Source organism: Ambystoma mexicanum, chromosome 7p (assembly GCF_040938575.1).
Source record: "Ambystoma mexicanum isolate Mex_15411 chromosome 7p, UKY_AmexF1_1, whole genome shotgun sequence".
NCBI lineage: Eukaryota > Metazoa > Chordata > Amphibia > Caudata > Ambystomatidae > Ambystoma > Ambystoma mexicanum.
Window position 1 is genome coordinate 722,572,491 of NC_090939.1, and position 24,530 is coordinate 722,597,020.

At 47.2% G+C, this 24,530-nt stretch overlaps 1 protein-coding gene across 1 annotated transcript in view; it reads left to right on the top strand.

Annotated features, from left to right (window-relative positions):
* Nucleotides 1-24,530, top strand: part of SYAP1 (synapse associated protein 1) — a 1,300,668-nt gene that overhangs the window by 642,183 nt on the left and 633,955 nt on the right. Inside the window, exon 6 of the mRNA XM_069636804.1 lies at nucleotides 19,470-19,615. Coding sequence (XP_069492905.1) covers nucleotides 19,470-19,615 — 146 coding nt within the window. The remainder of the gene's footprint in view (nucleotides 1-19,469; nucleotides 19,616-24,530) is intronic.

A 24,530-nucleotide genomic window follows, 5' to 3' on the forward strand; every position in this document is an offset into this window, starting at 1 on the left:
CATGCCATCGATGCTGAAATGCAATTTCTTGGGATGGTATTCAAGACGCATGTTATGGAGCATTTCTAAATTCCCTTTCTGCAAGGTTCTGTGAAGGCCATTCCAATCTCGTGTTGGCCCTTTGTCACATACAGTCCTCACAAGGTTTGGATCAGGCTGCGACCGAGGCTCCAGACATGTCTTCCTCCTCTCCTGTTCAGTGGTGCATGTGTACAGAGTGGAGGGGTATCTCTTTGCTTCCCAAATATGTTGTTGGCAGTATGGTGGGCAAGTGACTGCCATTTTTCACCCCATATTTCTTTTGCTTGATCACAATTACGAGACCTCCAACACAGATTATTTCTTATTGATTGTGACCAATTTCTTAGTTCTTTTCCAGTAGCATTGTCTTTCTTGCCCACTGACTTGGGCACATGCCATATGTCGAATTAATGCCTCATCTGTAAGAACCTCTCTTGCATGATTTTCAGTATGGTCGCATGTCTCCTTGTGTTTACCAGTTCGACTTCTGATCCTCTGAGTGGAAGAAGCACAATTGATTTTACATGACTGTTTCTCCATGGCAGCAGAGCAAGTACATTCTGTAACCTGGACCACCACAGAGTTGATCAATTTTCCAGTGCACAAATCCTGGAATAAAAGTGCATTGGTTTGTTTTTCTCCTGGAAGTGTATTTTCCAGTGCTGCCTGCTTTTGTCCCTATGCATCATCTATTGCAGGAAAAAGGCCTTTTCGAAGGGATTGTGTCCTCTGACGTATTCCTTATCTTTGATAATTGGTCTCCAGCTTGCTGGCCTCGGAAATTTTTTCTCTGTAGAGGGCACTGCGAGTCGACGTGTGCCGAGTCGATGTCCCTCGACAGCCACCGTATCGGCGCCGACGTCACCATGCCCATAAATAGCCACGCGCGGCGTCCGTTGCTCAGTTCCGTTTTTCCACGCTTCGTGGGGCCTCGGAATATCGTTGCTCAGTTCAGTCAGATAAAACCTCATATATTTACTCGAATACCAACTCGTTCTCGATGGCTTCTTCATCGGAACCGACGAGACTGCGGTCCGGCTTTAAAAAATGTCGAGACTGCGGTAAGAAAATGTCGATAACGGATCCACACAGGATCTGCTTGTGGTGCTTGGGAGTCGAGCACCATTGTTCGGAGTGTGAGGACTGCATGTCCATGACGGCGAAAGCCTTGAAGGAGCGCATGGGGAAGCTCGAGAGAGGTAAGTCAGTCAAAACCTCCTCGAAAGTTTCTTCAGCCGAGTTGAGGCATTAGTCTCCTCGCCGTTGAAAGCATTCCCATTCCAGGTCTCAAAGTAGCTCCCACCATTCGTCGAGATCCAGACACTCAAAGAAGAGACGTCGAAGATCCCCTTCCTCGTCTTCTGTTTCCCCAGAAAGGGTCTCCTGCCCCACAAAACACAGCTCTCGGGCTCAGTGGGAGGAATTCAGGAAGAAAATGCTAAGCGTCTTCGAGAAAGCGGCCTCGACCCCCTCGAAGACAGCTGAGGGTGATACCCTGGGTGAAAACCCCAAAAAATCAAAACGCCGTGAGTCGCTGCACCCAGCGAAAGAGTCCACCCGAGAGCGCCACAGGCCATCGGGTAAGAAGGCACCATCTTCGACGCCGTCGACGCAGATCCCTTCAACGCATGGATCGACGCCGTTGTCGAAGGGTTCTTCGACGCATCGGTCGATCGAATCTGCCATCGTCGACGCCGACATCGATGCCGATGAAAGAGAAAACCACGGCTACTTCACAGCCAACGGTGATACCAAGAGCCTCCGGCACGACGCCAAGACCGTCGTCGACATCCTCGAGTAGGATCCCGATCCTCTCGAGTTCTTCGAGGCCTCTTCCAGTTTTCTCGACGCCTTTCTCGGTGCCTTCGAAGCCTGTCACATCGGCGTCGACGACTTCGACGTTTTCTCACCCAATAATGACGAGTTTGGCTCCTTCTGCCTTATAAATGGGTTTTACACCATTTCCGAGGTCAGAGTACCCCTGATTATATTCAATCTATGAAGAAGGGGAGGATTCTGACCAGGAAACCTTCGGGTTGCAGAGGACCACACTACCTGTTTCAGAGGATTTTACCTCTTAGGACAGAAGGTTGAAAGACCTACAGGAATCATTACATGAGGCAAGTGGGCTGGACACTTCCCCAGAAGTGGAATCTGTCAAACCAGACCCAGGGGAACATGCCAAAACACCCTATAGAACCCTAATGGCAAGGATTATTGAATTTATGGGTTGGTCTGCGCCTTTACCTGTTTTTCAACAGGATGACCTGACAGACATACTAGACAAAGGTCCACAGGAGGAGCCTGTGGTCCCCTTCCATGCAGCCTTGCAAAGGAATATTTCATCTAATTTGGAAACTCCTGAGGTTATCCCTGCAGTCAATAAAAGATTGTCAGCCAAGTATAGGGTAGCTGCGGCTGACCCTGAATACTTAGCAAAACACCCGACTCCAGAGAGCCTGGTGGTTCAAGCAGCAAATTCATCAAAAAGCAGATCTGCTTACCCTACTGTCCCACAGGATAGAGATGACAAAAGGTACGATGCTATGGCAAAAAAAGTATTTTCTGCTTGTAGTATGGCGTTGAAGTCCATCAACGCCACCTGTACGCTAGCCAGGTTCAGTCACACACTGTGGGAATGTGCTTCATCAGCGGCTGACTGCATACCGGAAGGAGAGGAAAGGGAAGCCTTCCTTAACATAATCAAAGATGGCAAAGATGCCATGTGCGAGTCACTTCAAACTGGCATCGATTCCGCTGACAGTATCAGCAGGGCCATGGCGGCAAGTACGACAATCCGCAGGCATGCCTGGTTGCGAAAGTCTGGCTTTGCTCCAGATGTACAGGCCAGACTTTTGAATATGCCCTTTGACGGCTCTTCTTTATTCGGTAAAAAGGCTGATGACAGTCTGGAAAAGTTGCAGACATCTAAAGCAGCGGCAAAATCTTTAGGAGCTGCAATCCGCCAAACTTCTTTTCGCCCCTCAGGAACCTCTGGGAGAGGAAAGTCCTTTTGCTATTATTCCGCATTCGGGAAAGGCAGAGGACAGCCGGCTCAAAGAGGCCAAAGGAGATCCACCCGAGGTGGATGGGTCAAAAGTACTAAAGTCGGAGCAGGTGCCTCTTTACCCTCGGCATCTGCATCAGCCGCCCCCAAACCACTCTGAGGTCTTTCCACACAAAACACCAGGCTTTTGCGTCAGATGCTTGGGCATTGGAGACAGTTGCCCAGGGTTACTGCCTACCCTTTCTACACATCCCTCAGTCATACACCGGGGCACAGCTCTCTAAAAGTTCCAGATCCGCTCCTCTTGCAGGAAATTATAGACCTGCTAGAGAAAGGTGCCATAGAACCGGTACCTGTAGCGGACAGGAACAAGGGCTGGTACTCCCCCTACTTTCTCATACCAAAGAAGGACGGAGGACTGAGACCCATCCTGGAATTCTGAGAATTGAACAAGTTCCTCAGAAAGGACAAGTTCAAGATGGTAACTCTCTCTCAGATCCTTCAGGCCCTCCAGCTCCAGGACTGACTGGTATCTCTGGACCTTCAGGATGCTTATTTCCATGTGCCAGTCCATCTCAAACACGTTAAATACCTGAGGTTCGCAATTGGCTACTCTCATTATCAATTTCGAGTTCTGCCATTTGGGCTGACCTCCGCCCCGAGGGTCTTCACCAAGCTAATGTCGGTAGTGGCTGTGAGTCTAAGGAGGGAAGGGATCCACGTCTACCCCTACCTGGACGATTGGCTGATCAGAGCTGTATCTTCAGAACAAGCTCAGCTCCAGCTAGATTATGTCTGCCACTTCCTTCACAAACTGGGCTTCTCCCTCAATTTAAAGAAGTCACAGATGATACCATCACAGAGAATCCAGTTCATTGGAGCGGTCCTGGACACTTCCCTGGGAAAAGCCTCGCCACCAGAGGTGAGGGCTCAAGATATTCTGCAGATGGTCGACAAGTTTCAAAATGCCCAACGTCTCCCAGCCTTCGACTTTTTGAGGTTGCTAGGCCTCATGGCATCCTGCATCTTCTTTGTGCCAGAGGCTCGCCTGAGAATGAGATCTCTTCAGTGGGCACTGAGAACTCGGTCGCAATTCTCAGGGAGAATGACAGATCTCCTCCGGATTCTGGACAAGGTAGCCCACGACCTTCAATGGTGGGCCTATCCAGAGAACATCTTGAAAGGAGAACTGTTTTGGCAACCATGGCCGGAGATGACAGTAGTCACAGACCCCCTACTCACGGGGTGGGGAGCCCATGCCAACGACTTGACCATCAGCGGTCGTTGGTCTCCATCGGAGTCCAGACTACACATCAACCTATTAGAGCTAGACTAGCGCTGAAAGCTTTCCTGCCATCAGTACAGGGGAGAAATGTCCTGATAATGACGGACACAGTGGCCATGCACTACCTCAACAAAAGAGGAGGCGTAGGGTCACTGCCAATGTGCAGAGAGGCAATGCAGCTCTGGTTTTGGGCAATTCAGGAAGGAATCTCTCTATCGGCAGTCCACCTAGCCGGAGAGAAGAACTTGACAGCGGACGCTCTGAGCAGGCAGAGCACAGTCTCCCACGAGTGGGAGCTAGCTCAGGAAGTCCTTCAAGAGATCTTCGCCCTTTGGGGAACCCCTCAGGTGGATCTGTTCGCCACCAGCACCAACAGGAAGTGCGACCTGTTCTGTTCAAGGGAATTTCCCCCGAGAGGAGCTCTAGGGGGCGCGTTCGTAGTGGACTGGGAGTTCCCACTCCTTTACGCGTTTCCACCAGTCCCTGTTATTCCTCAAATGATCAGGAGGTTGAGAAGATTCCGGAAAACCATGATCCTAATTGCCCCAGACTGGGCCAGGAGAACGTGGCACCCAGACCTTCTAGATATGTCCATCTGTCCTCCAATCCGTCTTCCATTCAAAGAGAATCTTCTCTCACAGAAGGGAGGTCAGGTTCTCCATCCAGACATCAGAACCCTCAACCTTCACGCTTAGCTTCTGAAAGGGTGAGGTACAAGGATTGGGACCTCGCTGATGACGTCATGGAGGTGTTGCTTTCGGCCAGAAGGCCAGCAACAAAGTCTTTATACCGCTGCCGTTGGAACAAATTTTGCAGCTGGTGTAGAGAAGGGAATATCGACCCTTTTTCATGTGGTACACCAACGGTGTTATCGTTTCTATTCTACTTGGCAAACTCAGGCCTTCAAGTTGGCACTGTAAAAGGCTATCTCGCAGTGCTTTCAATAATGAAGTGCACTGCGGAGGAACCATCGTATTTCAAACTACCTCTAGTAATACAATTTCTCAAGGGATTAACTAATGTTTATCCTCCAAGACCATTCCAAGTTCCCTTATGGGACTTAAATTTTGTCTTAAATTTCCTAATGGGTACTCCATTCGAACCACTCAACTCTTGTTCGCTGAGATTTCTCATTCTTAAAACTGTCCTATTGGTAGCACTAACATCTGCTAGGAGGGTGAGCGAATTACAAGCTCTCTTGTAACCCCCCCATACAATTTTCCATAAGGACAAAGTTGTCCTACAGGTGAAGCCTAATTTCCTCCCAAAGGTGGTTTCTGAATTCCACATCACTCAGAAGATTACCCTGCCTTCATTCTATCCCCCTCCCCACCCGGGGAAAGAGGAAGAAAGGCTACATAGGCTGGACCCAAGGGGGGCTTTAAGCTTTTACATCAGCAGACTTGCTAGGATTAGGCAAGCAGACCAACTGTTTGTAGGATACTCCGGTCACAAGTTAGGACTACCCATAACAAAACAGACCATTTCCAGGTGGATTATTTTGGCCATTCTGGAATGTTACAAACTGGCAGGGAAAGAGCCACCCCAAAATCTTAGGGCTCATTCAACCTGGGGTATTGCAGCCTCTTCGGCCCTCCAAAGAGGGGTACCGGTCCGAGACATATGTGCGGCTGCCACATGGTCGTCCACACATACATTCACAAAATTTTACAACCTGGATACCTCCACTAGTCAAGAGACCAGATTTGGCAAAGCCGTATTACATTCGGTTCATTCCTAAAAGGGATACATGACATTATTACTCCTACCTCCAATAACATGCCACTGCTATGGGAGTCTATCAAAGATAAGGAATACATCGGAGGACACAATCCCTTCGAAGAACAAGTTACTTCTTACCTTGTAACGTTCTTTCGATGGCATGTTCCTCTGACGTATTCCTTATCGCCCCTCCCATCCATCCCCACAGTAATACTTCCCTTGTGGTTGCAGTTTACGCTCCTTCAAGGTCAATAACCAATTCAGGCATGAATTATCTTATGCTACAAAACGGAACTGAGCAACGGACGCCGTGCGTGGCTATTTATGGGCATGGTGACGTCGGCGCCGATACGGTGGCTGTTGAGGGACATCGACTCGGCGGACATCGACGCGCAGCGCCCTCTACAGAGAAAAAATTTCCGAGGCCAGATAAAGATTACGTCGTAGGAACATCCCATCGAAAGAACGTTACAAGGAAAGAAGTAACTTGTTCTTCTCTGGTATTTGAAGTAGGAGATATTTGACATGAATGACCTGTATTCCACAAAATTCATAAAAAGTAGAAATTTTGGAGAATGTAGTACAAAAGCGCAGATAAATTCAGAAATTTGCCTTCAAACATGACACAACCATGCAGATCCTTTTGTAGTTGAAAACATTAAAAAATATATATATTGATAGGTACATGCATTCCTACTCAGATATGTGCTGCATCATTAACATATATATACTGTTACACACGTATTCTTACTGATGTAGAGTATGGTCAAGTTCGTTAGACTTTCACCAAGTGATTTGATGGAGAAAAAATGAAGTTTCAAACTGTAAAATGACATTACAAATATGAATAATAAAGCGAAAACAGAGAATGACTGTGTTATGCATTGAACTTCAGGGTTCAAAATTAATGGGAGCTATTTAGCTCCTCGGTAGGGCCTAGAGGAGCCTGGTTATCATGACACCAACAGCTACCTTTGGCTCCCCAAGCCAACTGGTGCACACAAATCTATTTATCTGACATAAAGTATGTAGCTGGGAAATTTGCACAAAAGCTGCAATAGTAAACCAATAGTAGAAATGTAAAACATGAATGGTCATTTGTACTGGACACAGTTATAATTGCATCTCTTTGTCAAGTCAGAGTTATTGCATACTATATATGAACATCTCTTTGGAAGGGAATGTGTCCGCGTATTCCTAATCTTTTATATACTCTGATATCCTGCTTGCAGCTCGGAAACTTTTCTCACTAGAGGGAGCTATGTGCCTACCTCGTGTCCTTCGAAGACCTCTGTCGTCCTCAAAATGACGTTGATGCTAGTATAAAAGGCACGCACCGTTCCCGTTGCCTCAGTTCTGTTTTTCCGCAAAGCTGCTCGAAACAGTACTTCACCTCTGCCTGTTCGATAACTGCATAGTTATAAAAATATCGACTCATACCCCGAAAACGGGCTACAAGAGATGTGCCGAGTTTTCGGGGCCAGATGTCTAGAACCGATCCTCATAGGGTATGTCTCTGGTGCCTGGGGTCGGGCCAGATCGACGACGATTGTGGCTTGTGCCAGTCTGACTGGCAAAGCATTAAAGGAAAGGAGGGGGAAACTTGCTTTGGGCAAGCCATCCCCCAAAGTAGTCTTCGGTAACCACCACGAAAGAATTGTCCAAACATTACAGCCCAAGATAGAGTTCTCCACACTGGGTCAAGAGGCACGGTAAGCGCGCCAAGCATTTGAGATCCCATCATTCCTCACCCTAGTCTTCGAGGAGATCTAAGAAAAGGTGTCATCGCTCGTGATTGTCCTTTACTTATTCTTTACCCGAAGGGAACCATTTAAGCTTTCCAAAGAAGGGGTCTAGTAGAGCAGAGCTCTAAAAATTCCACCTGCAGATGTTGGAAGTGCTTGAGAAGGCGGCGATGCCAGCCCCTTCGAAGAAAGTCGTTAGAGACTGCCGACCTCATTGTGCGGAAGGCCGACAAGGTGTCTATGAAAACCACTGACTGCACGCCCAAGAGCCCGGACAGCAGGTTGTCGAAGGCTTCTAAGAATTTGAAGACCTCAATGGCATCTCATGAGCCTCTTGTGGCCTCGACGCCTCAAAGGTACACCCCTCCTCCAACCCACTCGGCACTGTCGAAGGCAAGCATATTGACGTCGAAGTCAACGCAGTCGAGGCCGACGACGTCCTTTTCAGAACCGTCAAAGTTTTACAAACCACAAGACCAAAGAGATTTTGTTTTTCGAAGGGATTGTGTCCTCCGACGTATTCCTCATCTTAGATATCTCCTTCCAGCTCTGCTGGCCTCGGAAATTTTTTTCTCTAGAGGGCGCTGCGCGTCGACGTCCTCCGAGTCGATGTCCCTCGACAGCCGCCGTATCGACGTCATCCTGCCTATAAAGGCCGCGCGCAGCGTCCGTTGCTCAGTTCCGTTTTTCCGCGCTTACTCAGTGCCTCAGAATACCGTTGCTCAGTTCTTAGTCAGATTAATCCTATTTACCTTGAGTCATTCGATCCGTACTCGATGGCTTCCTCGTCGGAACCGACAACTCCTCGATCCGGCTTCAAGAAATGTCGAGATTGTGGGAAAAAGATGTCGTTGACTGACCCTCACAGAGTTTGTCTGTGGTGTTTGGGAGCTGAACACCATTGTTCGGAATGCGAGGACTGTATGTCCATGACAGCTAAGGCCCTGAAGGAGCGTAGGGGGAAGCTGGAGAAAGGTAAGACTTTTAAAGCTTCTTCTTCGTCGACGAAGTCGAGACATTCGTCTCCTCGTCACCATTCGCGCTCCAGGTCTCGGAGTGGGTCTCATCACTCCTCGAGATCGAAGCACTCGAAGAGGAGACGTCGAAGATCCCCTTCTCCGTCTTCCTCTTCCTCTGTTTCGCCAAAAAGAATCCCTTGCCCCACGAAACATAGTTCCCGGGCTGAATGGGAGGAATTCCGCAAAAATATGATGAGCGTCTTCGAGAATGCGGCCTCGTCCCCCTCGAAGACTGCCGAGATCGATACTCTGGTCGAAAGAACCGAAGGTCAAAAACGCTGCGAGTCGCAGTACCCGGCGAAGGAAACCTCTCGAGCGCGTCTCGAACCCTCGAGTAGGACTATGACCTCCAAACCTTCCTCGAAGGTTCCGTCGACGCCGTCGACGAGGGTTCCGTCGAGGTCGATGTCTTCGACGCCGTTGTCGAAGGGACCTTCGACACACGGGTCTGTCGACTCGACGCCAGCTTCGACACCGGCGTCGACGCCAAGAAAAGTCACGGTTACGACACACCCAGTGACTATCCCCAGGTCCTCGACGTCGATGGCTTTGAGATTGTCGAATAGAATTCCAATTCTGTCGAGGTCTTCGAGGCCTCCGCCTTTGTTTTCGACGCCACGCTCGAAGCCTTCGACGTCGGCGTCATCGACGTTTTCGAGGCCGATAATGACAAGTTCGGCACCCTCTGCCTTGGAAATGGGATTTACTCCCTTTATGAGTTCAGAACAATTGAGAACTATGTCCTCAATTTTGGAAGAGGGTGAATTGTCTGAACAGGAAGACACATTTGAGTTGCAGGGACCTGTAACCCCAATTTTAGAGGAATTTTCCTCTGAAGAGCGCAGGTTAAAGGATCTTCATGATTCCTTACATGAGGCAAGTGGGTTAGACACTTCCCCTGAGGTGGAGTTTGCTAAGCCAGACCCGGGGGAGCACGCTGAAACCCCCTATAGAGCCTTAATGGCCAGGATCACAGAGTTCATGGGGTGGTCTGCACCTTCACAATCTTTCCAACAAGATGACCTCACGGATATTCTTGAGAAAGGCCCACAGGAGGATCCTGTGGTACCTTTTCATAAAGCTCTTCAGAGAAAGATCATGACAAACTGGGAAACCCCAGATGTAGTACCAGCAGTAAATAAAAAACTGTCTACAAAGTACAGGGTATCTTCTACAGACCCAGAGTTTTTGTCTAAACACCCATCCCCAGAAAGTCTGGTGGTACAGGCAGCATCCTCTACCGATGTCAAGACGGCTTATCCTACCGTCCCACAGGACAGGGACGATAAAAAATATGATGCTATGGCAAAGAAAGTCTTTTCAGCATGTAGCATGGCGTTAAAATCTGTTAATGCTACTTGCACCCTTGCTAGGTTCAGCCATACACTTTGGGAGTGTGCTTCTACAGCGGCTGACTACATCCCGGAGGGAGAAGAAAGGGATGCGTTCCTGAATATTATACAGGACGGTAAAGACGCTATGTGCGAATCCCTCCAGACGGGCATTGATTCGGCTGACAGTATCAGCAGAGCAATGGCAGCAAGTACATCAACCAGGAGATTCGCTTGGTTGAGAAAGTCTGGTTTTGCCCCAGATGTGCAAGCCAGGCTCTTGAACATGCCATTCGATGGCTCTTCTTTGTTCGGGAAAAAGGCGGATGACAGTTTAGAGAAACTGCAAACTTCAAAAGCAGCAGCAAAATCCCTAGGAGCTGCAATCCGTCAGACTCCTTTTCGTCCCACAGGAACCTCTGCGAGGGCAAGTCCTTTCGCTTCTACTCCGCATTCGGAAGAGGTAGAGGACGACCGGCTCAAAGGGGACAAAGAAGAACTACCCGAGGTGGACGGGGTAGATATTCAAAAGCCGCAGCAACAGCAGGTACCTCTTTACCATCGGCATCTGCATCAGCCGCCCCAAAACCACTCTGAGGACTTCCCTCACAGGACACCTGTAGGAGGCAGGTTGACTCAACATCTGGCGGTATGGCAGGCTATCACGTCAGATGCTTGGGCATTGGAAACAGTTGCCCAAGGTTACTGCCTGCCTTTCCTACGTATACCTCAGAGTCATCCACCGGGGATCAGCTCTCAGAAAGCTCCAGATCCGCTCCTCTTGCAGGAAATTTGGGACCTGCTAGAGAAAGGTGCCATAGAACCGGTACCTGTAGCGGAGAGGAACAAGGGCTGGTACTCCCCTTACTTTCTCATTCCAAAGAAAGACGGAGGACTGAGACCCATCTTGGACTTGCGAGAATTGAACAAATTCCTCAGAAAAGACAAATTCAAGATGGTCACTCTTTCTCAGATCCTCCAGGCCCTTCAGTTCCAGGACTGGTTGGTATCTCTGGACCTTCAGGACGCTTATTTCCATGTGCCTATCCATCTCAAACACAGGAAATACCTGAGGTTCGCAATTGGCAACTCTCACTATAAATTTCGAGTGCTGCCATTTGGGCTGACCTCCGCCCCGAGGGTCTTCACCAAGTTAATGTCGGTAGTGGCTGCAAGTCTAAGGAGGGAAGGGATTCACCTCTACCCCTACCTGGACGATTGGTTGATCAGGGCTGTTTCTCCGGAACAAGCTCAGATCCAGCTAAATCGCGTGTGCCACTTCCTTCACAGACTGGGCTTCTCCCTCAATTTAAAGAAGTCACAAATGATACCATCGCAGAGACTCCAGTTCATAGGAGCGATCCTGGACATTTCCCTGGGAAAAGCCTCGCCACCAGAGGTGAGGGCTCAAGATATTCTACAGATGGTTACCAAATTCCAACATGCCCAAAGTCTCCCAGCCTTCGACTTTTTGAGGTTGCTAGGCCTCATGGCATCCTGCATTGTCCTAGTGCCAGAGGCTCGCCTGAGAATGAGATCCCTCCAGTGGGCACTGAGGACTCAGTGGTCACAATTCTCAGGGAGAATGACAGATCTTCAGGTTCCCTGCAGGGTGGCTCGAGACCTTCAGTGGTGGGCCTGTCAGGAGAACATTCTGAAAGGAGAACAGTTTTGGCAATCCTGGCTGGAGATAACAGTAGTCACGGATGCCTCACTCACGGGGTGGGGAGCCCACGCCAACGACTTGACCATCAACGGTCGTTGGTCTCCATCGGAGTCCAGACTACACATCAACCTATTGGAGCTGAGAGCCATCAGACTTGCGCTGAAGGCGTTCCTGCCAGCTGTACAAGGGAAGAACGTCCTGATAATGACGGACAACACGGTGGCCATGCATTACCTCAACAAAAGAGGAGGCTTAGGATCACTACCCCTGTGCAGAGAGGCGATGCAGCTCTGGTTTTGGGCAATCCAAGAAGGAATCTCTCTATCGGCAGTTCACCTAGCCGGAGAGAAGAACTTGACAGCGGACGCTCTGAGCAGGCAGAACACAGTCTCCCACGAGTGGGAGCTAGCTCAGGAAGTCCTTCAAGAGATCTTCGCCCTTTGGGGAACCCCTCAGGTAGATCTGTTCGCCACCAGTCTAAACAGGAAATGCGACCTGTTCTGCTCAAGGGAATTTCCCCCGAGAGGAGCTCTGGGAGACGCGTTCATAGTGGACTGGGAGTTTCCGCTTCTGTACGCGTTCCCACCGGTCCCTGTCATTCCTCAAATGATCAGGAGGTTGAGAAGATTCCAGAGAACCATGATCCTAATTGCCCCGGATTGGGCCAGGAGAACGTGGTACCCGGACCTTCTAGACTTGTCCATCTGCCCTCCAATTCGACTTCCACTCAGAGAGAACCTACTCTCACAGAAGGGAGGTCAGGTTCTCCATCCAGACATCTCAACCCTCAACCTTCACGCTGGCTTCTGAAAGGCTGAGGTACAAGGATTGGGACCTCCCTGATGATGTTATGGAGGTGTTGCTTTCGGCAAGGAGGCCAGCAACAAAGTCTTTATACCGCTGCCGTTGGAACAGATTTTGCAGCTGGTGTAGAGAACAGAATATCGACCCTTTTTCATGTGGTACACCAATGGTTTTGTCCTTCCTACTACATTTGGCAAATTCAGGCCTTCAAGTTGGCACCATTAAGGGCTATCTCGCAGCGCTATCCATCTTTAAGCGTACTGCGGAAGAACCATCCTATTTCAAATTACCCTTGGTAATACAGTTTCTAAAGGGCTTAACCAATGTTTATCCCCACAGACCATTCCAAATTCCCCTATGGGATTTAAACTTAGTACTAACTTTCCTGATGGGTACACCTTTCGAACCTCTCCATTCTTGTTCGTTAAGATTCCTTACCCTTAAAACTGTTTTATTAATAGCACTTACGGGTGAGCGAATTACAAGCTCTTTCTTGTAAACCCCCTCACACAATATTTCACAAAGACAAAGTTGTCCTGCAAGTGAAGCCTAATTTCCTCCCAAAGGTGGTTTCTGAATTCCATATCACTCAGAAGATTACCCTACCATCTTTCTATCCTCCTCCTCACCCGGGGAAAGAGGAAGAGAGGTTACACAGGCTAGACCCTAGGAGGGCTTTAAGTTTTTACATCAGTAGACTAGCCAGGATAAGACAGGCAGACCAGCTGTTTGTAGGTTACGCAGGTCACAAGCTGGGGTTACCAATAACTAAGCAGACCATTTCCAGATGGATCATTCTAGCCATTCTGGAATGTTATAAACTGGGAGGGAAAGAGCCCCCTCAAAACCTTAGGGCTCATTCGACCAGAGGTATTGCAGCTTCATCGGCCCTCAAAAGAGGCGTGCCGGTTAAAGACATATGTGCGGCCGCTACATGGTCGTCTGTCCATACCTTTACACGTTTTTACAATTTGGATTCCTCCTCCAGTCAAGAGACTAGGTTTGGAAGGGCTGTACTGCATTCTATTCATCAATAGAAGACAGCGTGAAGTCAGTACTCCCTCCTCCGATAATAGAATACTGCTATGGGAGCCTATCTAAGATGAGGAATACGTCGGAGGACACAATCCCTTCGAAGAACAAGTTACTTCTTACCTTGTAACGTTCTTTCGACGGGATGTTCCTCCGACGTATTCCTCATCGACCCTCCCATCCATCCCCACAGTTCTACTTCCCTTGTTGTTGCAGCTTACGCTCCTTCAGGGTGATTAGTTAGTCCAGAAAGTATTATTGTGGGCTACAAAACGGAACTGAGCAACGGACGCTGCGCGCGGCCTTTATAGGCAGGATGACGTCGACGTCGATACGGCGGCTGTCGAGGGACATCGACTCGGAGGACGTCGACGCGCAGCGCCCTCTAGAGAAAAAATGTTCCGAGGCCAGCAGAGCTGGAAGGAGATATCTAAGATGAGGAATATGTCGGAGGAACATCCCGTCGAAAGAACGTTACAAGGTAAGAAGTAACTTGTTCTTCTATGGCCTCTATTTATGAGGAGGTGGTGGAGGAGCAAAACCCTATTTATGGTTTGAGACAACAGTAACAAGAACGAGGGACCTTGTGGACACCCTGAAGGATGCCAGTGGTCTGGATACTTCCCCCGAAGGTGATTCTGGCACCCCTGAGGGCTCTGGACATTCTGATGTTTCTTATAGAGAGTAATGGCAAAGGTTATAGAATACCTGCGCTGGGGTAGATCATCTACGAACAGGATGACCTGACTGATATCTTGGAGAAGGGGCCACCTAAGGACCCAGTCCTTCCCTTTTAATACTGCAGTCAAGAATAGTGTCTTGGAGAACTCGAAAATTGCACTGCAGGAAACGTGTCTGGCAAGGACTTCACTAACAAATACAGACCCTCATCAGTGGATTCAGAGTTTCATTCGAAACATCCAAGTCCTCAAAACCTTGTTGTTCAAGCAGCCACTGCTGCTTCTAAGGAAGCAGCCTATTCCAGATTTTCTCCAGTGTAGGAGGATAAAAGGCTCGATGCCATTGGAAAGACAGTTTTTTCTTCAGGAAGTATGGCACAGAAGGCAGCCAATGCAGCGGCAACGTTTACCTACACTTTGTGGGCGGTAATTGACATGGCATCAAAGCACATCCCATTGAAGATGGAAAAGATGCTATATGTCAGTCCTTGCAGTCAGGTCTGGACACTGCAGACTGTATTAGCTGTTCTATGGCTGCTGGTACGGTGCTTGGACGTTTTGCCTAGCTAAGGAAATCAGGGTATGCAACGGACTTGCAATCCAGACTGTTGGATATGCTGTTTGAAGGGTCTTATCTGTTTGGAACAAAAGCAGATGAAAGTCTTGCAAAATTGCAGCAGCAAAATTGAAGTCTGGCGATTGACAGCCCCAACATTCAACCAACTCAGTCTTCTAATGTGAGATGGAGAAATTTTTCATTTTGATACTACTCCTCTGTTGGGAGAGCCAGAGGTCTGTTTACACAAAGGGGACAAAGACCATGTTGGTGGCAGCCGAAGTTGGTCTGGCAGAGGAGCTGCCACAGCTACTGCCTCCTTTCCTTCCACACCAGCCAGTACCCCAAAACCTCTTTGAAAACGTAAAGCATTTGTCTGCAGTGGGAGGCAGGTTAGCCCAGAATATGAAAGAATGGTGAAGCACTACAAAAGATGCTTGAGCTCTGCAAACTTTTGCCTATGGTTACTGTCTCCCCTTTCTGAGGAGACCACCAAACTGTCCCCCAAGAGGCCATACCTTGAGAGTATCAGATATGCTCCTACAGGAAGTTCAGACACTGTTGGAGAAGGGTGCAAGCGAACCGGTACCTGTAGCGGAAAGAAATCAAGGCTGGTACTCTCCTTATTTTCTGATCCCAAAAAAGGACAGAGGGTTGCGACCCATTTTGGACTTGAGATTCTTGAACAAGTTCCTCAGGAAGGACAAGTTGAAAATGGTTACTCTTTTGCAGATCCTCCAGGCCCTTCAGCTCCAGGATTGGATGGTTTCATTGCATCCTCAGGATTCTTATTTTCATGTGCCGATTCTTATCCAGCTCAGAAAATACCTGAGATGTTCAGTTGGCAGTTCTCACTATCCATTTCGAGTACTGCCATTTGGGCTGATCTCCACCCAAGGGTGATCTCCAAGCTGCTGGCGGTGGTGGCAGCGAATCTACAGAGGTGGGGGGAGGAGATTCACCTTTACCGCTACCTGGACGATTGGCTTATCAGAGCCCGTTCACCCGTGCAGGCTCTGGAACATTCAAGAAGTCCCCATGACGGCTTCCCAAAAGCTGCAATTCATTGGAGCAGTCCTGGACTCTTTCTTGGGGAAAGCTTTGCCAGCCGAGGTAAGGGCTATCCACAAATCGCAGATGGTAAGCACATTTCAGAGTGCCCCAACTCTTCCGGCCTTTGATTTTCTGAGGCTCCTTAGTCTCATGGCATCCTGCATCTTTCTGGTGCCAGAGGCCCGCCTGAGGATGAGGTCCCTTCAGTGAAACTCAGGACTCAGTAGTTAGATTCTCCAGCAGGATGACGGATCTGGTATGGATTCCGAGCAGTGTTGTGCAGGATCTCCTGTGATGGGCCGTCAAGGTGAATGTGTTTTAAGGGGGAACCCTTTTGGCAGCCATGGCCGGAGATTACAGTGGTTACAGACGCCTCCCTCTCAGATTTGGGAGGGGGTAGCACACACCAACAGTTTAACGATCTTAGGATGCCGGTCTCTGTCAGGGTCCAAACTATCAACCTTTCAGTGCTGAGGGCAATCAGACTAGCGCTGATGTCCTGATAATGACAGACAACATAGTGGGCGTGCATTACCTCAACAAGAGAGCGGGTTTAGGGTCACTACCACTGTGCAGAGAGGCGATGCAGCTCTGGTTTTGGGCACTGCAAGAAGGAATCTCCCTGTCGGCAGTTCATCTGGCCCGAGAGGGAAACCCAGCAGCAGGCATTTTAAGCAGGCAGAGCACGGTCTCCCATGAGTGGGAGCTAGCTCAGAAAGTCCTTCAAGAGATATTCGCCCCTATGGGGAACCCCTCAAATAGATCTGTTTACGTCCAGTGTCAATAGGAAGTGCGACCTGTTCTGCTCAAGGGAATTTCCTCAGAGAGGAGCTCTAGGGGATGCGTTCGTAGTGTATGCATTTCCGCCAGTTCCTGTCATTCCTTGTGTTCTCAGAAGGCTGAGGAAGTTTCAGAAATCCGTTATCCTATTTCCCCCGGACTGGGCCAGGAGAATGTGTCCCCCAGAACTTCGGTCCTCCAATTCGGCTTCCACAAAGGGAGGATCTCCTCTCGCATGTGGGAGGTTGCATCTTCATCCAAAGATCAGGACCCTCAACCTCCGAGCATGGTTTCTGAGAAGTTGAGGTACAAAGATTGGGACCTTCCGGAAGATGTCATGGAGGTGTGGCTTTCGGCCAGAAGGCCAGAAACTAAATCTCTATGCTGCTGCTGTTGGAACAAGTTCTGCAGCTGATGCAGAGATAAAGGAATTTACCCATTTTCTTGTGGCACACCATTGGTTTTGTGTTTTCTCCTACATCTAACCCATCAGGGGATACAGGTTTCTATTGCCAAGGGCATCTGGCTGCTCTGTCCATTTTCAAGCGCTCTCCTGAACAAGACTCCTACTTCAAGGTTCCTATTGTCATCCAATTGGACCAAAATCTTCCTGCCTGTTCATTCATTGTTCCGGTCTGGGATCACAACCTTGTTTTAAGCTTCCTGATGGGTTCCCCATTCGAACCATTACATTCTTGTCCACTTAGAATGTTGTCTTTGAAAACAGTATTCGTTACCGCCATTACCTCTGCTCGCAGAGCGAGCTAGCTTCAGGCCTTATCTTCTAAAACACCAATCACAATCGTCCACTAAGACGATGTAGTTTTGAGGGTTTGGCCTTCTTGTCTACCAAAAATAGTGTCAGAATTTAATTTGATGCAGAACATTGTTTTACTGGCTTGCTACCCTCCTCATCCATCTATGGAGGAGGAGAGGTTACACAGACTTGACCCTAGAAGAGCCTTGAGTTTCTATATTAACAGGGTTTCTAAGAGAAGACTGGACGATCAACTTTTTGTTGGTTACACGGGCCACAGAATGGGACAAGCGGTTACTAAACAAACGCTGTCTAAGTGGATTATACTGTGTACATCTGAATGTTACAACTTGGCTGGGAAGGAGGTTCCAAAAGGTCTAAGGGCCCACTCAACTAGAGGTGTAGCCACTTCTTCAGCCCTCCATAGAGGGGTAACACTGCAGGACCGCTGCAACCTGGTCTGTGCATACATTTGCAAGCACTACTGTTTAGATTCTCAGTTGGGCCGAGAATCCAGATTTGCAAAGGCTGTTTTGCACAGCATAAATCAAAATTGAACTCTTCTTTCCCACCTCCTGCAAAACAATGCTGTGGGAGAATTTCAAATATGAGGAATACGTGGGAGGACATAATCCATTCGAATAACCATTACTTACCCCTGGTAATGTTCTTTCATCTAGATGTTCCTCCCACGTATTGCTCATCGCCCCTCCCAACCATCCCCTCTGCCAATAAGGAGTTCCTGTGATTTACACCTTACTCTCTGTTAACGCTCAAGTATTTCTCATCTTGGAGACTGCTGTGCTGGTGAGGGGAAAAGCACAAACTGAGGCAGCAGGCGCGGTGTGTGCCTTTTATACCGGAATCAGCGTCCTACTCGAGGAGGACACAGGCCCTCGAAGGACACAAGGTCGACAACACACAGTGCCTCTGCTGTGAAAAGTTTCCGAGCTGCAACCAGGATAGCGGAGTATATCAAAGATGAGGCATACGTGGGAGGAACATTCAGTTGAAAGAACATTACCAGGGGTAAGTTGTTGTTCTGCTCCAGAGAGAAAGAGTGGGCAGGGTCACATTACAGAAAAAGAGGTAACGGCAGAGACCAATGTTGTGGCAGTAAATGGACAGTAGCAGATTAATGCACTAACGGATGAAGTGGTAGAGTTACGAAGTTGCAGCAAAGATTGGTAAAGCCTTAATGAGAGCATCCAAACGGAAGAGCTGACAGAAAACAAACGTAAAAGAGAATGTAAAATCTGAAGGCATGTAAAGCAACATGTCAAGCTACAGAGGATTCAACAGACAGTCTACAATAGAGTACAAAACAGAGTAACAAAACAATAGGGGGGGGGGGTCAAGGCATGGACATTTTTCTTTGTATGTTAGATTGACTTGAAAAGTAGGTTCTGCCATCTTTCAGGCACTCCATTCATGAGACCAGGCTTTAATAGCTCCTGGTCAGAGGGAAGTCTCCATGAATTCCAATTTCATCCTGATTGTAGTCGAAAGCATTTTCTACATTTTCAACACGTGATTATGTACATGCATTGAGACTAGGTTTGGATCTGGCGGTGTCAGGCTTCACCTGAAGGAGTGTATGCCCCTGTTGTACAGCCAGAACATTGAAACATATTTGCCAGTGTCTGACTTTACGTTACCACAAGATAGCAGTGGCGAACAAGGTTCTCGCGCTGTGATAAGTGCCCCCAAATGTAAGTGATGCTTTGTACAAAAAACACGTATAATACATTGCTAAGCAGTACGTCCTGTTTTAATAATGATTCCTCATAGAAATGTTGCAGTGGTGACAATTTCCTTAAACCACTTCTATATGGATGGATGTGATAACACTTCAAATGGCAAGAGCTGGCTTACCTTGCACAAAATATCAATTTTCTAAAAGGGAAGAGGCAATAGTTGAGTGGTTATAAAATATTCTCATTCAGCTCATGATTTTTCTGAAGATGATATGTTGTGGCACTTCGTAAATAATGATTGTTCCCTCTTTTAGTGTCAAAGAAGATGTATTTTGGAGAAATTATTTTTATCGAGTCTCCCTCATCAGACAGTCTGCGCAGCTTACTGCACTGGCAGCTCAGCAGCACGCCGTAGAAAAGGATGTGAAGAATGGCTCCAGACAAGAGAATGAATTGTCAGGTACTTGATTTATCGCTACCTTATGAATTTGGACGTTTACTGCTGTACACAGGAGGCTGCAGTGTTGCACATAAAATAAACTGACACCTAATTTGTCTGGCTTCCATTGGAAGCCATTAACTTCAACAAAGAATTTTAAATGCTGCATTTGGCCAAAACTGTTGCAACCATGTCAAGAGAAACTCCTCATGCACTGGCGTGATATCACAGCAGCAAATTAGATTGGCCATTACTACTCTAGGTCACCTTGGATTCAAGGAAGCAAAGGGGGCTGGGGTACCCTGCGCTCAGACCCAACTGGGATCTATGCCATGCTCTGTAGTTCTTTCCCATGATGCAGTCTAAGAAGGAAGAGAGTGGTAGAAGACCTAACCTTTTACAATGGATGCACGGAAAGCCAGTAATTGTTTGCATTTTCAGGCAGAGGTGTAAAGCGGGTCAAAAATTGATGGGGTAGTAGCACTATCTAGGTATTTAATGTCTTTAGCTGTCGTCATATGAGTGATTGTTTGGGGGTGAACAGAAAGCCAGTTATTTTGCATTTTCAGATCGAGGTGGAGGAAGTCGCGTGAGGCGGGGTGGCAAGAGACCGGGTTTTGTTTTTGTTGGAAAGTGACATATGTGGGCACATTCATCATACAATTGTGCATGAGTAGGAATTCACAAGGGGTTCCTTTCACCTCTAGGTTGCGAGGGAAAACTTAGACAACTTGCACTTCCCTTGTCTGTTATGTTTTGTGAAAGCACACATCTGCTAAAGGCGGGCTTGAAAAAGTTAGATTTTTAGGGTTTTCCAGAAGGCAAGAGAAGTTAAGGGGTTACTTTGCTAGTTTGGCCTGAAAATGTAGAGCCACATAGGTGAGCTTTGTGCAGTAAAACATTAACGTTACCTAGGAAGAGATTATGGAGGTTTTCTTTGCAGGAATCTGCATCTGATCTCATAGAGCTACCAGTGGACAGTGCAGATGGCCTTTAGCGTGTGAAGCGTGCAACTTAGATGCTCTAGCACTCCATATTAGGTAACCCATTGGCAGAGTCTAAGCGGGAGTGAAGTAGTCTTCCTGAGGGGTTGGATGCCATGGAATGCACCCAAGAATGGGAAGATAGGTTGCAAGATCTTTTGGCAAACAAAAACTGTTTTGATCATCGACTTGTGCTGGTGTTACTCGAAGAAGTCCTAGTCCAGAATGACATCAAAGGCTTTAATAGGTTTCAATGTCTTTAGAGCAATTCCAAGAGCTTTCGGACATAGAATGTGAGCTAGTGAGAGGGTTCAGCTCCACATGTAATGTGGTAGGTGGTGCGGTCATCAATTTGTCGATCGCTATAAAACACGGGCCCAGGTCCTTGGTATTTGCATCTGAGAGGTGTAGATTTTCAAGGCAATCACTGTTAGCATTTCAATTGAGTCTAAATTGATGGAGAAGGACTTGGGCAAAGATTGAAAAAACAGCAGGATAATGTGAAGTCCTCAGGGACCCCAAAGAATAAGGATTGAAGTAAAGACTGAACGAAGAGTGGTCAGAGCATTTTTCAGCATTCCGAAAAGGATGAGGTCTGGTCTACTCTACCCTGGATCCCATCATAGAGAATCATTTCAGTAGCGTTTGGTAGTGTACAGAATGTAAGGCAGCTGAGAGGTCAATTGACTAGGATATTCCGGATTTATATGTATTCATTTATTGAGGGTAACGGGTGTTTCAACCAGAAACGGTTACCAACAGAAAGCAGTCATTATAGCAATCTTGAGCAGACTGCTCTACATAAATGGAAGAGCTAATGATTAACTGAGCCGAACGGTGGGTAATATATGAAACGGAGACCATGGACAGGACGGTTATTTTAAGACTATATAGATGTGCGTTGGCATGTACAGCAGAGTTAGTTGCAGGATAGTCAGGGAGTGGGAGAAGTGTGGGTGTAAATGGAGGGTGCCCCTTTTATTTATTTTTTATTTAATTTCTAAGGACACAACAGCAAAGAAAAACATCACAGTGATAATGATGGATAGCAGTAAAATACTGCCATTAACATTCAAGATCTATCCATCTACCATAAAACAACCAGAATATACAATAAAAAAACAAAATACATATCTGGAAATGAAAAATGCATTTAAGAGAAAATTGCGAGAGGACAATTGAAGCAAAGAATCCTGTGCCCGTTTCCAAGAGCAACAAGGAGATGAGTTTAGGTCAAGAGGAACCAGTTCAGACACACAGTAAACACAATCTGCGTTGATGCATTTTAGGGTAACCATTCCACTCACAATCCTATTTCCAAAGTCTCTACCACACTTATAATCCGATATCAGCCGATGGTCTCCCCATCTCTAAGATTGTGTGGGCAACCATCAGCTGAGGTTAGAGCTTCTGAGATCTACCCCAGTGCTATGTATGTACGTGTTTCCATATGATACACATCACAAACCTTCTGCAGTCAATCAGATTTAATGAAGGCGACCTGTAATTTCCATTTCTGGGCAAGTGCAAGACTGCCCACCCATAAGAGTGCCTCCCCATCCTCTGAAATCTGTATCCTCATAATCTCTTGGGGGAGCTCCCAGTAGGACTGTTAGTGTCCATCTTTAGAGGGACCTGTCAGGTCTTTGATTCAGTTCAGCCCAATAAGTCTGTATTACAGGACACATCCACCACATATGCACAAATGTACCCTTTAGGCCACAATCCCTATAACACATGGATGAGGAGCCCAAAATCTTCTTAGAAATTGGATGGGGATTCCAATGCCACCCCTGAAGTACCTTAAAATGATGCTTCATAGCATCACTTGTAACCAAGATTCTATAAATCCTAGAAACAATACCCTTCCTTGTTAAGCTTAAACTGAAAACCTGTTCAAAAGTAGTGAGATCCCTACCTAAATTCCCTTTTTTTTTCAATCTGGGATCTGTAAGGTGACCCTTCAGTCTTAAGTAATCGAATATTGAAAATAACTCCTCCCTATTATTAACTGTATTGTATCAATATCTTTAAATTTGCATCCCACAAACAGGTGCCCTGCTTTACCCAGTCCCATGTCAGACCAATTTTGAGTAGAGGGGAATCCAAATGTATCTTTGTCTAAAGGGGAACTCCACAAAGAACTCAAAGGGGATGGCCATGTAGAAAGTATCTTTATTTGCTCCTTTCCTCCATAAGGACCACAAAACCCCTAAAACAGGGTGATTATGTGCTACAACTGGGATAGATATCGGTGGCTGCCAAATTAGGTCCTGTACGTTTCTCGTGTGAACCACCTAGTCCTCTAGAAAAGTCCAAGAAGTACCTAAATCCTCTCTCCCATGTTCCAGAAGCACCCTAAGCTGAGCTGCCTTATAGTAATTGTACACACCTGGGAATCCAAATCCCCCATGGTCTTTGGTCAGAGTCAAAGTATCTCTACTGGTTCGAGGTGTCCTTCCTTGCCAGACATTTTCAAAAATCATGACATTCAATTCTATAAAGAAGGTCTCCTAGAGAGGAGTCTGAATCATGGAGAAGAGAAAAAGAATGCACGGCAAGATATTCATTTTGGAGCATCTCCTAAGATTTGCCTTCATAGTTTGCCACAAAGGAGCATAATTCAGGTCATACAATTGTACAAAGTTCTTCGGGACAGTAATCCCCAAATAACGTAAAGCACCACTTATTGTGTAATACCCAAAACATCTCTACCCCCACTGTATTCGTCCCACCAGTGCCCAAGGTCATTATGCTGAAGTTTGCTAGGTTAATTTTAGGACCCGCTAACTTTGCATAGTCCTCAATTGTTCCTGTGAATCCCTGAAGCGAATCCCCAGGATTATCCAGATAGACCAAAATGATGTCTGCAAATAAAAGTGTAAACTGCAACACCACATACTATCCCACTAATATTCGGGTTTGACCTGATGGCTATCACAAGAGGTTCTATAATAAAGGCATAAAGCAGCGCAGACAGAGGGCAGCCCTGTCTTGTGCCCCTTGAAAGTGCAACTGTCTCAGACAAAGTCCAATTACCTGTAATTCTACCTGTTGGTCTACCATATAGCAACGCCACCCACCCCCGAAAATACATGTCAAAACCATACCTTTCTAGCAGAGCCCCCCACAATCCACCATTCCACTCTATCAAATGCCTTCTGTGAATCCAGAGAAAGCAGACAAGTCGTGTCCTGTTTGTTGGGCCACATTAATTAAATAAAGCGTCTTTCTGAGATTATCCAAGCCTTGTCCTCTGATGAGCCCAACCTGATCACAAGAGGGCAGGGAACCCCATCCAGTCTATTTCCTGAAACCTTCACTAACATTTGTACACCAGTGTCAAGGAGAGATATTGGTTGGTATGCCTGACACTGCTTATGGTTTTTTTCCCCTCCTTGAGTATCACAGTAATGATCGCTCCTAACATTGTGTCTGGAAGGGAACCCCCACTCCCCCCATCAGGGTATCATTGAAGAGCCTGACTAATACCAAGAGCAACAAAAACATTTTTATAAAGCCTAACAGTAAAACCATAATCTCCAGGGGTTTTCCCACTTTTTCGTATATTTAATTGTAGAAACTATCTCTTCAACAGTGATGGGGACTCCAATTCAGATGCAACTTCACGGGGCAGTCTAGGAAACACCAAACCATCAAAGGTGTGTGGGCCTCAACACGAGTTGGGCGGTAAGCCCTAAAAATGGAGTCTACAGTATTCGCACCGCCAATACCGCTCTGCCAGATCAGAATCCACTGCAAATTCTGCAGACTGTGAAATAGCCAGCGCCATTACAGCCGACGGTATCTGTGCCGATAACATGAAGCGCAAACACTGCTGTATCACAAGTATGTTTACGGTAGCATTAGCGCTGTGGTGTAAAGCAGCGCTAATACTGCCGAAAACACTGCGCAATTAGCCCTCGCCTCCAGGTGGGGGTAAATAAACATAG